The sequence below is a fragment of the Micromesistius poutassou genome (assembly GCF_964030765.1).
Source record: "Micromesistius poutassou genome assembly, chromosome: 11".
Classification (NCBI taxonomy): domain Eukaryota; kingdom Metazoa; phylum Chordata; class Actinopteri; order Gadiformes; family Gadidae; genus Micromesistius; species Micromesistius poutassou.
The window spans coordinates 9,205,502-9,222,899 of NC_140281.1; the positions used below are offsets into that span (position 1 = coordinate 9,205,502).

The 17,398-nt window shown below is 44.1% G+C and overlaps 1 protein-coding gene across 1 annotated transcript in view; it reads right to left on the reverse strand.

Moving 5' to 3' along the window:
* Nucleotides 1–17,398, reverse strand: part of cntnap2a (contactin associated protein 2a) — a gene marked incomplete at its 5' end in the record, with an annotated part of 370,887 nt that overhangs the window by 154,302 nt on the left and 199,187 nt on the right. The window contains 5 exons of the mRNA XM_084474889.1: nucleotides 4,058–4,322; nucleotides 5,511–5,654; nucleotides 9,555–9,739; nucleotides 12,979–13,129; nucleotides 14,849–14,901. Coding sequence (XP_084331015.1) covers nucleotides 4,058–4,322; nucleotides 5,511–5,654; nucleotides 9,555–9,739; nucleotides 12,979–13,129; nucleotides 14,849–14,901 — 798 coding nt within the window. The remainder of the gene's footprint in view (nucleotides 1–4,057; nucleotides 4,323–5,510; nucleotides 5,655–9,554; nucleotides 9,740–12,978; nucleotides 13,130–14,848; nucleotides 14,902–17,398) is intronic.

Consider the following 17,398-nt stretch of genomic DNA (forward strand, 5'->3'; position numbering starts at 1 on the left):
AGTTTGGATGAATTTTCGGATGGCCTTTTTTCTTCTTCTTGTAGTTATTGTAATTATTTTGGGCGTTATATTTTGACTGTGCAAATAAATGCATAAGCTTGGACTAACCCACACCCACACACATTCACACACAGACACACTCACCCCAGACACACAAATGTCATAGCAATTGCATCTCAAAGGAACCGAATTATTACTTAACCATCCACACACACACACACACCCAGACTCACACTCACACACACACACACACACACACACACACACACACACACACACACACACACACACACACATACACAAACCAAAGTCACAGGATTAGGAGTGCAAAACATCTCTTCTGCTTTGGTCCTGTCTGATTCAAGCCACTGCCTGTGGCTATTGGTCATTGTTCCCGGGGCATCACTTTACACCCAATGCTTTGGGTATGAAGTGTCTGCGTTGTTTAAGCAAAGGGAAAAACAAGAGGAAGGGATCTCACAAAGGGACTGAAAGTGTCACTTACATAAACTGTACACCCCTTCCATATAGGACATCGTCACACCCCGCAATGGAACGGGCCTAGCTAGTTCTTGCAGGACATTTGAGTCATGCGCTATCTTGCCGCCTAACACACTCTCTTTTGGCTTCCCACGCCAATTTGATTGCCTCTTAATAATACAAATCAACTTAAATCAGTGCTACTATTACACCTGTTGCTTTTTTTGAAATCTACTACCAAGACTTCAGGACAACTTTGTTGCTAATACAATCACATCTTTTACTACTTCCACTACCACAGACAGCTAATGTATCATAGAAACACAATATCTATAAATTCTGTCGGGGTAGCCTGATATTTCCTCAAAGCTATGCCTCTGTATTTATGTCCACAGCCAGGATATGAGTAGTAGTTTTGCTCTTGGCATCAACAAAGGCCGCGAGACAGGATAGTTATGGCACATGAAAAAAAATTGAAAGTGAAACATATAGACTGTTTCACGTCCCGCTGCATGGAAGCCCTTTGTTTCCATGGAAACTATATGGGATTGACAATTCAATAATGAATGGATGTGTCTTCTAGTTTACACACACACACACACACACACACACACACACACACACACACAAACACACAAGAACATTTACACACATTAAAACAAATACTCCCCACCTACACACAGACACGCAACTGTGCACATGCACGCACACACACACACACACACACACACACACCAAAAGTGTTATTTGTAGCCACTGAATTCAAGGATTTCAAGGTCTTACATCTATCTGACTAGCATCACAGAACTGTGGACAAATATGCTTGAATGTCATGTTATGATTAAAGTGCTTAGGAAATGCTTTGGTGGCTTTGTGAAGACATCAAGGAAACGCTAGTCCTGCCCTTAAGCGAGACAAGATGGTGGGGGGCGGGAAGGGGGGGTAATGCGTTGCTAAAAGTAAAGTGACGGATGAATTAGATCATACCTCCCCCAGGAAAGTGTTATATTAAATGTATTACATGTCATATATGATCGTCAACATCGTTATCCATGCATTTTGTCAATGTTACTAAATTAAAAACGTAATTTCGAGAAACCAGTCGTTAAATTTTTTTTTTTAAATAGTTTTTGCCAGTCACGGGCAACCAGTCTGTGAACGTGCCACTCTGCACCAAACGCCGGCGTCTGTCGGTGTCTGTTTGTCGTGACGTCAAAGTGCCTCGGAAGTGACGTCACAACCAAAGGGGCGCCGACGACGAGGTATCGCCGAGAGAGAGTGGGTCAAGCCTCTCGGACACGCTCTGTGTGAGGCACACTTCGTACAACGTTGCTCGTTATAAAGCTCAGACACAACGACGGTACTCAAAGAAGAATTACAAAGCTGGCTGGGATCGTGGCCCTTGGGAAAACACGGCGCCTCGTTCCTAGAACTCTTGTCATTTCAAAACAAGTTATTGTTAAATCTCACAGTGTTCAAATTCCAGCTGAAACCTGGGGTTCACTCACTTTGAAACTGATTGACAAAGATACATAGACATGCAAACAAACGCACACACAAACACACTTGTACACACTTGTTGTATGCATGTTAAAATATTGATCATTCACATGCATCTGTAAGGAATGCAATTATTTTGTTGATTGGAGATGATTGCATTGAATATTTGATAGTATCTATTCATATATAGTGCTCACCTGTTTGTATGGTGTATGTGTATGTTTGTATGTGTATGTGTAAGCATGTGCATTTCATTAATTTCTTTGTGTATGTACGGTAGCATGTGTGTATTTTCGGATGTGCATGTGTGTGTGTGTGTGTGTTTGTGTGTGTGTGTGTGTCCAGTGTGAGACCAGGCCCGCCGTGGCCCCTATGTTTCCAATCATAGAGGACCATTAACTTTAATGACCTGGGGGGCCCTCAGGGTTACCACGGCAATAGAGAATGAGGTCATAAAGAGATATTCAGGTCAGCAGCGCTATCACAGATATGGAACGTCTTGTCATTATCTCGTCTCTGTTTCATCTCTCCCCTAGCTAGCCTGCATTCTACCCCCGCGACCCAAACCTAGGTCTGTTCTGTCCAGTTTAAATCATCGTAATGAATCACACGAAAAATATTCATGGGAGCCTGTAGATTATATGATGGATATTCCTTAACATTGGCTTTAAGATTTCTTTTTACACAAGAAAGTGCTTATTTGCTTTTCTCTCCATCCCTGTCTCCCCCCTCCCTCCCTCCCTCTCTCTCTCTGTCTCTCTCTCTCCAACCTCTCTCTCCCTGTCCCTCTCTCCCTCTCTCCTTCCCCTCTCTTTCTCTCTCCCTCTCTCTCCAACCTCCCTCTTCCAGTCCCTCCCGCTCTCCTTCCCCTCTCTCTCTCTCTCTCTCTCTCTCTCTCTCTCTCTCTCTCTCTCTCTCTCTCTCTACAATCTCCCTCTCTCTCTCTCTCTCTCTCCAACATACCCCTCCCCATCCCTTCCTCTCTCTCTCCCGCTCTCTCTCTCCTTCTGTGTATTTTCTATTAAGGAGAGCTCAGCCTCTCCTTACAAGGGCCGGTATCGACCGGCGTTCACGTATACAGTGGGGTGTGCGTCTACCTTCTCCATTCTCTCTGTAGATACTATCAAAGGCCGCCGTTGCAGCAGCGGTGTGGGCTGTTTCAAGCATGCCAGTGCTTTTGTGCATGTGTGCATGCTGTGTGTCTGTGTGTTGTAGCCATACCCATGGAGTGGCGGGTGCGGGCACAATTAGCCCAGAGGGGAACTCTGTAATAATCCCCACCCTTGGGCATAATGGCCAATTACAGCAACAGTGGCTGGAATAAATGAGTGTGTCCCAACGAGGGCAGCAATGAGAAAACGTGATGTAGGGAGAGCGAAGGAGAGAGAGGCAAGGAGGGAGGGAGGGAGGGAGGGAAGGAAGGAGGGGGAAGAGTGCCTGGAGAAGCAAAAGCGTAAAAAATTTAAACAAGTAAAACAAAGGATGGAAGGAGAGGAGCCGTGGAAATGTAAAGGAAAAGCAGGACAATTTGAGAAGTGTTGAAACCTAATTGGGAGGCGTGGTACACACTCTGCAATTAAAGTGAAAGCTGTCATTCCCCTGTGGAATGTTTAATGTATGTATTGATATATATTAATTTTTCAGTACGACAGCCTATTTATGCACCTTTATGTGCGGGGGAAAGACTGGGGGGGTGCTAAATCATTCAATTGACCAACATGGCTGGTTCTGCGGTGACAACAGTCGGCCTTCTTTGAAGAAGTACAGGAAAGAAATTAAGTATATCAAAACTGAGAGGGAGATGAAGGGAGGAAGAAGGAAGAAGAGAAGGAAAAAGGCTTTCTTGTTTTTATGCACTCCTTAATACAGACAGTATTAAGGAGTGCATAAAAACAAGAGCGCGTCTTCAGCTGGCATCGCTTTCAAAACGCTTAAGCACATCGTGGGGGGGGGGGGTGGGGGGGAGAGTTCACTTTGCATGAACAGTGAAAGAATGATGCAACACAAAGCAAACACACCCACACCCACACACCCAGACACACACACACACACACACACATCCTCCCCAGCCCCCTACCTGAGGACATGTCGGCGTGGTGGCTCCGCCCCCCGCTCCGCGAGGCGTTGATGTGCACCGCCAGCTGGCCGCCTTCCAGGGACACCTCCAGCGTCCCGTCGCCCAGGTTACTGAACAGCAGCAGGCCGTCGGGGTTCCACGTGCGGAACTGGAAGCCCACCGACGCCGCGTTGTGATTGGCCCGCCCGGGCAGCTGCAGGAAGCTGGTGGCGTTGAAGAAGACGGGGAAGGAGTGCGCCTCCACGCAGGAGAAGGTCAGGTTCCGCTGAGGCAGAGAGGAGGGGAGAGGGAGATAGGTGAGTGACAGTGTGCCAATGTGGTCCGAAACGGTTACCAACGCTCACAGTAAATAGATGAGATATGATGCATACCAACGGCCCTCTCAACCCCGGGATATCCTCGCCTGTTTGTTGGAATGATGTGACAGAAGCCAGACCTGTCCACGAATCAATGACGGATTGTACTAGTAGTGAATCATTATTCTGTGTATTGTGCTCATGAATATACTATTTATGTGAGCACATGGATTTCTGTATCTGCATGCATGTATGATCTGTGAAGGTACATGTGTGTACCTTCACACATGTGTATATCTAATTATTATTAATTATTATTAATCTGTGTGTACGTCTTTGTGTGTGTGTGTGTGTGTGTGTGTGTGTGTGTGTGTTGTACGGCCCAGCACCAAGCTAGCTGATGTCAGTGCACTGTGAGTGGAATCAGGAAACTGCGACCCACCCGCACAACAAGCATCACCTCCATTGGCACAAGGTAAACCTCCCATAATGCATTGCAGGAGACAACATCGGGCCCCGTACAAAGGGAATCAGACATGTAGATATGCATCGTCTATCCCCTTCTGGGTGGTCTGTACCACACTGAGATATTCTGCTTGATGGGCCAAGGGGAACATTGTACTTAAAAACAAAAAGAAAGCCTTCGGGGGTTTGTAGCCTATCAAAGGCTGTCGGGTGAACAACTTTAGCATCGCCAAAATTATTAATGAGGTGCAAAGTGTGGTGTATTTTGACGATGAAGTGATGCCCTGCATATGTTGCAGAAATCTCCCTCGCTCTCTCGCCCTCTCTTTATAGAGAGAAAGCAAGAGAGAGAGTGGGATAGAGGTAATACTACACCAGCTTAGTTGGTGGTGGAAGTTATAGTAGATCAAACTGGAGAAGGTAGAGAGCAGCCAGACTGAGGCTTAGTGAGAGTCGAGGGGAGCCTGATAAATTATGCATCTCCCAGGCTGTTTTGGATACAATTTGTCCCCACTGTGAGATCATTTAGACGCATAAAAGACCAAAACTGATATGCAAGAGAAGTGTTTGGCCAGCCCTGGAAGTCTCGTGTCTCTGTTTGTGTTGAGGTTTTAATTGCTAAGGTTGTTATTGGAGCTGTGTGTGTGTGTGTGTGTGTGTGTGTGTGTGTGTGTGTGTGTGTGTGTGCGTACAAAGCTGGAGGTGTCTATCTTCTTGCGGCGGGCAAGGTCGGTGATGTTGTCTCCATTGTAGTTGATGCTCTCCATGCAGCCTTTGAAGTTCTTCCTCCCGCCTCCTGACGGTTTCCCACTGTACGGCATTCCCCCGAAACTCAGCTGAAAGAGAGAGAGAGAGAGAGTGTATGGTAAAGCATTGACCATGAACAAACACATTTGTATTTTATTTTATTTTCGTTTATTTGACAGGGACAATGCACAATATATAATTGAGCCAGATTATACAAACAAGGCAACTTTACATCTGTTGTCCCTGGACAGGAGTTGATGTTATAAAACAAATTAAAAGACAACATGCAATGAGTGGGGACAATGACCCAAACACACAACACAGTGACATGTACAGAGTAATACAATTGAGTAATGAGAAAAACATGAAATAAGATGAAAATAAACACAGAGACACAAATTAATGACTAGAAATGTTCACAATGTTGGTTTGCTGTAAACCATTTCTTAAGGCCTTATTTAAAGGTGGTGAGTGTTGCGCTTTGTCTTATATTAACAGGAATGCTATTCCACAACCCTGGTGTTTTCGCTGAGAAAGCGGTTTGGCAAAAGGTAGAACGCCTAAACATACTTGTGCAATCCCCCCTAGATGATGCTCTTGTGGTCCTTATGGTGGGTCTACAAAGGCTCACAAATTGTTTAAGGTGGTGCAAGATTATTACTTTTGAAAAATAAACGTGTTATAGGTGTTTGAAAAGAAAAGTAAATTCAAAGTAGTCCAAAGTAAATAAACAATACTTCTTTATGATAGTGATGGTAATTGTAAGATTATTTGTCCAGAATTTTCAGTGCTTGTTTATATACTTTATACATTAATGACATGGTAGTTGCATTTGCTTGAGACCAGGTGCAAGCAATATGAGAGGTGTGTTAAATTAGAATGAAAATATAAATAAATAGAATGAAAATGAAGTATAGCTGCCTCTGTGGTCATCTGGTTTCTAATCAACTTAAAATTGAAGAGATCCATTTACTTTTTTGATATGTTTTTTAAAAGTCAGATTTGAGTCAACAACGACCCCTAAGTATATAAAATCATCTACTACTTGGAATTTTTGACCCTTAACATATTAACAAAACATTTCAGGCTGTTGCATAGTGCTTTTTCATGAAGAAAAGTACATTTTTTTAAGTGTTTAAGGTTAAACAAGAGTAATCCAGCCAGTTTACCATTTTGTTCATTGCTCCTTTGAGTTTGTATGCCGCTTGTTGTTTTGTCTTTGCATGAACATAGATAACTGTGTCATCGGTATACATTTGGATGCTCATGCCTGGACATATTGAAGGAAGATCATTAATATATATATACTGAACAATAGTGGGCCTAGGATTGAACCTTGAGGCACCCCTGTTGAACAGATTTTCTGTGGAAAATGTGCCATTAATTCTAGTGCAATTCTTCCTTCTCATCAAGTATGATGTAAACCACTTGATTGTTTCAGCTGAGATGTTATGAGTGGACAGTTTAGAAACTAAAACATTGTGGTTTACGGTGTTCCCCCTGGCGCGCTATTGGCTGGTTTGACACAATGACGACAGGGAAGCGATGGCAAGCAGCCGCAGCTGCAGAAAATGCCCTCCCCAGACCAACATGCAATCTAAGATTGAGCTTGCTAGCTTCTGGCAATAGCCATGCTAGCAGAAAGCGGTATCTGTAGAGTGATTTTCTCTGCACCCAAATTGCATTGCATGCAATGGAATATGACAAAAATTGAGATAGGCAGTGAGTTGGTTTGCTACGACCCTCTATGACCCTCTCCTTGGAAATAATTAGTAGAGTATACTTATGGGCCTGTAATTTGCCACATCAGTAGGGTCCCCAGCCTTGAATATAGGTGTTATCCCAGCTGTTTTCCAAACATCAGGAAACAGACAGACTCATTAATGGACAAGTTGACCAGGTGTGTGATGGGTGTACATAGAGCTTTGGCATTCCACTTGAAAAGGGAGGAATCTAGTCCATGAACATCCTGAGCCTTAGAGCCTTTGAGATTGGTCAAAATGTTGGTTATCTCTTCTTCATTTGTCTCTTTAAAACTTTGTCTCTTTAAAACTCTCTTTAAAACTTGGGTATTCGTAGTTAGGTGGAGTAATGATCACGGTTCTATGACCAAAAGTTGTTGCTAACTGCTCAAGGGACTCCTTAAAAAAAGTATTAAAAGCCAATCATCACATCCACCATGAAAGAATAAAGGTAATATTTATAGACTTTCCTCACAGCACAGCGCTGTGTTCAACTGTGAGGATGTGGAGGAAAGTGTTAACAAAAACTACAATTACAAGTGAGAGGTAGTGAGAACGGTTGTTGTGTGTGTGTGTGTGTGTGTGTGTGTGTGTGCGTGTGTGGGTGGGCGTGTTTGTGTTTGTGTGTATCTCTGTGTGTATGTGTACAAACACATTGTGTGTGTTCCTTGTTTGAATGTACATATGAAGTGCTTATGGTGTAGATGTGTGTGTGTGTGCGTGTGTGCGTGCGTGCGTGCGTGCGTGCGTGCGTGCGTGCGTGCGTGCGTGCGTGCGTGTGTGGAGCTGCTCTGAGTGCTGGTGTGCTCGTTAAGCCTATAGAGTGAAAATCCAGGGTCTGTTTGTGTCTACCCGTGGCAGTAATTACGAAGACTAGTGAAGCATCACCTTGCAAACACAAGCACACACACACACACACACACACACACACACACACACACATACACACACACACACACACTACAGTGAAAGTGTAGAGGCTCTGTCTCGAGAGTCCTCATTGGCCAATAACACCACTGACAATATCCTTCCAGGTTCAGTGGACACACGGGTGCACACCTTCAAACCCTCACACACACACACACACACACACACACACACACACACACACACACACACACACACACACTGGGCTCTATTATGTAATCCACTGGTAAACATTCCCTGAATTCCCTGAATCACTTAATTCACATTTTGAGGTTAATTGACATAGTGGAGGAGACTTCATGGTGGAAAGAGGACACCCACACATACGCCCTACATCGTATGTGCTCCCAGGGACACATACGCTTACATAGATACACACACACACCACACACGGGAATACACAGGAACACAGTGTACTGCTCAAAATCACACACACACACACACACACACACACACACACACACACACACACACACACACACACACACACACACAGTATATATACTGTATATAAAAATATACTGGTTATATGACATTGACTCAATTGAGTCAATGTCCAGTTGAGGATTATAATTATTTTTTCTATGTAAATAAATAAATATATATATACAACATTATACTATTCATATTATTATTCTATAGTAATATGAATAATATTAGTTATTCTCGTATTGAATTACCAAACCCATGCATCTATATGTCCAACCATCCCTCCTCCATCATTCATGAGCCGATGACGATACAAGGTAGAAGACCAAAGAACAACATGAAAGGCAGTAATAGGCAACAACATTTCAAAACTCCCACGGCAAGACGGAAGGAGTCTGCGGGGGAGTGGGCCTTGGTTGGGTTGGGGGGCGGCAGGTTGCTAGCCAGTCCGGCTAATGATTTAATGGGTTTCTCTAACCTTTGCTGTGGAGGAGTTATGAGGGCTTCAGATGGAAAGGGGTCATAACGACAGAAACAATGTGTGGACAGGGTGGGAGTCTCAGCGCACAGAGGCTATTTAGGCACTTCACCAGTTCGGACAAACATGCACACTGACTAACACACACACACACACACACACACACATTATACACACACACACATTATACGCACACACACATACACACACAGGACACTATGTAATACGTTTTTTCATGTTTGCGCTCATTGTCAGTAACGACTGTTGATTGTTGTTCCATTAATTAATGCTCCACATTTAAAACTTGAAACTGCTCTAGCTTGGCTTGCGTGCACACGCGTGTGTATTTGACTCCACGCCAGCCCCCCTGAGCCCCCCCTAGGCCCCCCTGAGCCCCCCCAGCCTCCGCTCACCTCGTAGTCAAGGTCCAGGTGGTCGAACTCCCCGTTGGTGCGGAAGTGCTGGGTGTGCGTGTCCAGGGTGAAGTTGACGTTGCGGCGGAAGCGCTCGATGACCACGGCGTGCCAATGGTGGTCGTCCAGCAGGCTACCACTGGACACGGAGGTGTGGCCCAGGATGGAGCCGTACTGGTTACTGCCTGCCAGGGGGGGGAACACGCAACACAGACTCTGTTCCCTTTACATGGAATCGGGCCATTGAAGTGAGAGTTTTTTTTGTGAACGGGTTCATGATGGGGGCGGCATGTGGCTCAGGAGGTAGAACCGGGTTGGCTGCTATCTGGAAGGTTGCTAATTCAATCCCAAGGTGGTCGAGGTGTCCCTGAGCAAGCACCTAACCCTAACTGCTCCCGACGAGCTGGCTGTCGCCTTGCATGGTTGACACCGCCGTTGGCGTGTGAATGTGTGCATGTGTGCACGAATGGGTGAATGTGGGGCAATAGTGTAAAGCGCTTTGAATGGCCACTCGTTAGAAAAGCGCTATATAAATGCAGTTAATTTACCATTTACCATGGGGGGTCTTGAGGAGAGGATGGGCATTTGTTTGAAGGTATGACCTTATGATTTTATGACAGAGTGACGTTCTCTGTGATTTATACAATAAGGCTTACACGTGGCAATGACCGCCACCGTTATTTGAGCAAAGGAGCATTGCAATGTTATGTCATTATGTTGGGTAAGAAATTGCTTTGGTCACAGGATTTTTACAGTGCTGCTACTCTCTTGAGTCCCCTCAATAGGGCAGCAAAGTATCGGCAACAGAAAATCCCATGATGCACTCTGAGGTACAAGCCCTGTTGAGATAAATGGCACCGTATATAAATGAGGACAGCCTCCATTATGGTATTCCTTACTGAAACCCCTTATGGAGCTGTAGCAGCTGGATTTTTTCATGCAGTTCATGCAGTTCATGCAACGTATGCAAGGGGAGGAAGAGGGCACACAGATTCTTTAAGGGTTAACAAACACCTGACTTCCTGAAATAAGGGACACAACACAGCATTATTTTTCCTGGTTGGTTTAAAATCTTAAATTGAACAATTGTTATCAATGGCCTATTTTGTGTCACTATTGTGAATATGTGTGTGTTGTGTGTGTGTCTATGTCTGTGTATATTTGTTGATAATTGTGTGTGTGTGTGTGTGTGTGTGTCTGTGTGTGTGTGTGTGTGTGTGTGTGTGTGTATATGATGGTTGATTATGTGTGTATGTGTGTGTGTGTGTGTGTCTGCATGCTTGCATGTATGCACGTCTGTGCGTGTGTGTGTGTGGTAGGCGTAAATCTGTGCTTTTGTGTATGTGCATGCAAGTGTATGTGTATCCGTGTGTGCAGGTGTTTGTGTATCTGTGTATTTGTGCGTGTGCATGTATCTGTGTATGTGTCTCTGTTTGTGTGCGTGCATGTATCACTGGATGTGTGTGTGTGTGTGTATATGTGCGTGTATATGTGTGTGTGCATCAGTGGAGGCTTCTCCAGTGAGGAGAGGGAGGAAGATCCTCCTTAACATTGTTGAGAATAAAAAATGCCCAGACTACTGTAATGAATAATGCCCTTAAATATTACTAATACTTTAATGCCTTTGTATATGTAATGTTTGTTTCCCTGGGTAAAGTGGGTAATTAGCACTGGCTATCGCCTATTGAATATTACTTCGGGGAGGACGTTCCTCCCTCAGCCTCCATTGACTCCAATTCATTTCTCGGGCACTACTGTCGGCCGGTGAATAACATGGGGTTCAATCATGGACCTATAAAGAATGGACACCGGATTGAAACATGGCGCCCATTCATTCCTATGGAAACTGCTCAGTGACACAAGGACAGAATTGCTTCCGCATCATGGGAGCCTAGCCACACCCTAGTGCATGACGTACCGGATGTAGAAATATTCTCGTTCTCTAGTATTGTTAACATTGTAGCATCATAAGCGAGAGGTATGAGTGAGCACAGTCACATTGTTTATCGACCATGGAAGTATAAGTTAACAACCCCCCCGATTATTCTCTATATGTGATACTATACGTGCACTGGGCCTGCTCGGAGGCCCGGCCGAAACAACATTTGTTTTACTACGACTCCTTTCAGCTGCCCACCCCTCCTTCTCCGGCTAATAAAACGCTTGAGGTGGCGTTTTGAAAAGAGAATACATTTTAATAGTACATGGTCCAAAGATAATTATGAGCCCTTGATTGATATCCAGAGAAAATTTGCGAAGACACAATCCTGTTCCCCTCTTATATTGGAGTGAACGGGGATATCTACTTCCGGGCCCCATCATTTGAGGGACCCGTCAACAGCCCGCTAAAAAACTGCAATACCAGGCTTGGCCACTGAGCACGGGTGGATTGCGGAAGTAGGCACTGCTCCTGGGGGCCTGGGTTCAATGGGAGAGAGGAGGAAATTCCTCCTCTGAGTGGGTGGGACTAGCTAAGGGATCTGAATCGCGTCAATGTCTATTCACGAATAGGCTGGAGCCCTGGCTGTGATATGAACCAATAAGAAGAAGTCCTGGCTGCGCTATGAACCAATAAGCAGGAGCCCTGGCTGCGCTATGAACCAATAAGCAGGAGCCCTGGCTGTGGAGCAGCCCGGAGGGAGGGTTTATCCTCTCAAGTCTCTAGACTACGAGAACCAACAAACCCGCTCGGTCGTATGCCTTGTTTCCACCGAGCGGTGCGCTACTGTTCGTTGTGGCTCTGTGCGCTTATATTGGCATTTCCACCGAGCAGTGCAGTTCGGTGCGGCTCGGTTCGCTTATATTGGCGTTTTTTTAATAAACGCGCTGAGCCTACCTATTCTTCGACACTCCTTCGTTGGGTTACCAAGCCGTCTGAAAGGATGGCAAAACGTGGAGCTACACACGCCGTTATTCTGAAATCACTTTAAAAAATATCCTGTTTGGTATGACCAGGTCACACTGTAGCTGAAACCAAATTACAACCAATAGCTTCAGTCATTGAGGGCAAAATGAGGGCCCAATGATAGGCCCAGATTTTTTTATTTAGTTTTACAAATCAAGAGTAGTCCTGATTTGACTATTGGCTTTGCATCCTGTCCTTCTTGTCTTGTAGTCCGACATGCTGCCCACCAGCTTTCAAAGTACAATGCTGACACTGGGGGATTTGTATCAATTGTATTCACATAATTAGCCCTCCCTGCTATTTTGTAGTTCACCAAAACACCCTGAAACAGTAGTAGCAGTCTACTAGCAGTCCTTCCTCCCTCACTTTAAAAACCACCAGCCGCCACTGGTGTGCATGTGTGTAACTGTGCATGTCAGTGTGTGTGTGTGTGTGTGTGTGTGTGTGTGTGTGTGTGTGTGTGTGTGTGTGTGTGTGTGCGTATCTGTGCGTGTATGTGTATGTGTGTGTGCTGCGTACCCAGGTTGATCTGCAGCAGCAGCTTGGCCTTGTGCAGCTCCAGGGTGATGTAATCCCCCTGCTGGCCCTCGCCGTGCAGGATCACCCCCTCGCTCTCCGACGTCTTGAACTTCAGCGTGATCACGTCCTTGATGATCTTCACCTTCTTCACCTTCACACACACACACACACACACACACACACACACACGTGTACAGCAGTGACCACTTCAAACCATGGAGGAAGCAGCCTCCCCTGCAGGCCTCAGAGTGTTGTGACGGTTGTTATGATTGGCTTCACCATTAGGACTTAACGACTGCTTACTAATGATCCCATGTCTTGTTTCCTCAGACATCCCAGCGATTAATTTGCAGCCTGTTATCTTTTGTTTGACTGTGTTGATCCTCGGCTTGAGTTTTATTTGGATTTGCAATTTTGATCCAAACTGATAAATATTAGATTTTTATTCATATTATCCATTATCAAACCCTCCCCCACAGTGTGATTTGTCCCGATGGGATTTGTGATCACAACGGCTTTCATGAAAAACACACAAGCACTTTGGAATCAAATGACAAACAGGCAGGAGTAACAAATGATTAATACGATAATAAGATAATGTAATAAACTATTTGTAACAATGAGTAAATAATGCTATAAACACACAAATAATGTGGCAAATCTTGTTTAGGTTAGGGAGTTAGAAAAGATAAGTTAATTATTTAGTATAAGCTTCTTTACTACCTCTTTATAAATCGTTAGTGCTACCAATATTTTATTTATTTTATTTGAGCTATGATATTTTCTGAACCTCATACGGTATGTTTGTACTTTAAGGCTGTACTTTTAATAACTTTTGTACTTTTAATTGGTCTGGCGCTAACAACAACTTTATTTAACAGTCCTTTAATCCACAATCCTAAATAATATAATATTATTTATTATTATATTAATATTATTATAATAATATAGCCACATCGCACTGGAAGAAGTTAACAATACGGCAAGGTTACAATTCACTGCAACCACTAATTAACTAGGTGGTCTAGGTGAACCAAAAGCATGAAAGTGTGACAAAAACAAATGGCTTTTCAAACCACTACAATTAATTGTACCACATTCGACTAATATAACCAGCCATGGTGAAGGAAGTAGTTAAATTAAATTCTGTAAAAAACTAAAATAAAGCAGTGATGTCTCCAGTGTAAAATGTCCCTTTTTGTGATCAGGCTATGGAGATACGACTGAGAGAGGTTGATAGAGTTTGGGGCTTGGCTGTGGCTCCAGGTGCCTAAGCGTGTCTCTGCTGACGGGTTATCTCTTCCACAGTGTGCCGTTCTACTGCTGTTAAACCAGATGACCCGGTAATATAAACTGATCCAATGTGGTGTTTTAGTGCCTGGTGCCTTGGCCGGTCCATTCCCTGGCTGCTCCACGTCCACAAGCCCCGTTATTGAACATCTAAACCCCCCCATTTAACTCTTTTTCCAAGTTTTCCATAGCGTCATTTAAAGGGTATAGACACGTGGCTGACATACTTTTAAAACATTATTAGGACATGAAATGTAACCTTTCCTTCTTCAATCTTTGGTCTCCATTATTTTCTGATGTGTTTGAAGGAAAGAAACAAGGCAACAATTAAACGCAAAACGGCTAAAATTAAACCACTCCAATTTGCAACCGTATTGGCTCCCATAGTCACACTTATTATCTGCACTTGACATTATTAAAGCAAGTTAAACTTCAGATAATAGCCTTTTCCTACATATCTCCCACCAACTCAGAGTTAAACTTGACAACACTCTGAAGAAGGGCTCCTCCACAATGTGACTAATTGCTTCTTTTCTAAAGCTTGTAGGAAGAATTAATTTGAAAATGACAGACAAGGTACCTTAAAACGGTATGCAATGACTCCCTGTCCGTCAAAGTTGATCACGTCAGCCCCTGAAACACAGACAGACAGAGGGAGACACAATTAATGATGAGCGTAGACATATATGTATGATGCTGTATCTAAAATAGATGTTTAGAGACTCGATTTGGAATAAATGTATGTTATCAGAGTCTCACAAATGACAGATTCACACTCTGAGCCATTAAAAGACTGGATATGAATGTCCATAAAAACATACCAAGCACTAACATTGAGATTGATAAGATTTCAGTCAATACTAATACTGGCTGAGAAAAGCCAGGGAAATAGATGGAAAGAGTGGGGGGGGAGAGAGAGAGAGAGAGAGAGAGAGAGAGAGAGAGAGAGAGAGAGAGAGAGAGAGAGAGAGAGAGAGAGAGAGAGAGAGAGAGAGAGAGAGAGAGAGAGAGAGAGAGGAGATGGGAATGGGAAGAGGTGAGATCAAATACAGTGCTTCAGTTGCTCCTCAATCTAGGGATCACCAACCTCTAGTGTTCAAAGCGGCCAGTGTGTTTGTGAGTGTGTGTATGTGTTTGTGTGTCGGGGGGGTTAAAAGACTGCACAGGAGAGAGTCAGATAAGATCGCTGAGAACCAATCAGATTATTTTACACTGCAACCACCACACACACACACACACACATAGGGGGCAGAGGGTCAGTAAGACAGCCCTTTTCTCCAGGCGCCTGTCATTGCTCGAAGGCATACAGAAGGCATAAAAATGTTTTGCAACAACAAAATCCCCTTCATGCAATTATCCGGAACATAGATTTGACTAATGGAGAACAAGGATTTGGGCCAGAGTCTTTGCTGGACCCTATCCGTGCAGACCACCCCCACACACACACACACACACACATGCACACACACAAGCACTCACACCTTGTTCCTTCCAGCATACTGATAGCTACTCACACATGGCAAGGCCTTTCAAGGTAAGGTTCACCAGAGGGAAATAAATGCCATCATGTCCCAACCCTCTCTGACGTTCAGTGCTGCTCAAACGATCCCATGCCGGCCGTCACAATAGGTTGAACTTTCCAATATCTTTCTTTGTCTATCACCCTCCTTTGCTCACTCACGTTTGTCTTTTGCCTTTTGTTGACAGGTTACTCTGTACGTTTGTACACTTGCAACCTCTCTGGCCAGAGATAGCCAATAGCAGCATCAGAGAGTTTTGCGACTTTTGTGATGAGAGGACCTTCGGGCAAAACAAGGAGCTAAGAAAGTTGACGTATAGCAGACAAACCATGTTTAACACCCTTACAACCATACAGAACAACCCAGCAACCACCTTGATTATGCTAGCAGCCCAAGACACCCAAGAAGCAACGTGTAAGACCATATCAGCCCCCATAACACTAACGTAGTACTTCATATCACTCTACTGAACAATTTCAATATGCCAGGCACCAAATGCTTTCACAAAGCTGCACACCACAATTTCTTCTGAAAATGTAATTTTTCAAGTTTATCCTTTGCTCTATTATTTTCTGTCACATTCTTAACAATTCTTAACTTAGGAAGGTACATTTTTATGCATTCTTATATATTCATTAGACATTTTTTTCTCTAAATGATTTATTTTAGGTGATGAAGAGAAAGAAAGGGAAGAAAAATACTAAATCCTTAATGACAATTTTTTTCTATCACTGGCCACCCACTCGTCCGTGGTAAGTGGCAGGAGAGAATGAATCACACAGAGAAGGGGACGAAGCAACGAGCTGGGGGCTGGAATGGCTGGAGAGTATAGTGTTGGGAGTGTGTGTGTATGCGTATGTGTACATGTGTGTGTGTGTGTGTGTGCGTGTGTGTGTGTGTGTGTGTGTGTGTGTGTGTGTGTGTTTGCGTGTGCGGTTGTGTGTGTGCGTGTCCGTATGTGTGTAACAGGGTGGTTTGTGTGTAAGCAAAGGAAGGAAGTCTTGTGTTTAGTATGGGGAGCATAATGGGGGAGAAAATGGTTGCACCAGGGGACAAGAGATGCCATACACTGAACAGCATGCCATTTGCCAATGTGTGTGCATACCTTAAAAACCTATTTACGTTTTGCATTTCCGAAAAAGGAATGGCACAGCCGTTTTCTGGTGTGTGCCTCAAACTCTCAATTGGTAAACAACCCCAAAAAATTTAAATGCATGTCCATCAGCAGAGATCTGGATCCGTAATTATACCTCCTCTAAACCACGGCTTAGTAATCACTATAACCACCCGGGTAATTGCATTATGCAACAAATTTGTTGCAGTCACAGGTTGAATGAAGAGAACTCAAACAGGTATGTGTGTGTGCCCGTGTATGTGTCTGTGTGAGTATGCGTGTGTGTGTGTGTGTGTGTGTGTGTGTGTGTGTGTGTGTGTGTGTCATCAGCCACCAATGGAAAAAATAAACGATACAAAACAAACACAACTGCCTGCCTCTTTCTGTTCTGTTTGTTACGTGGCGTAAAAAGTCATTTTCCCAGCCAGTACTGTTTACTTTGTTAAACATTGTGGAACAGAGCCATCGAGAGGCTGTGTCCACAAAGGGTGGGTAC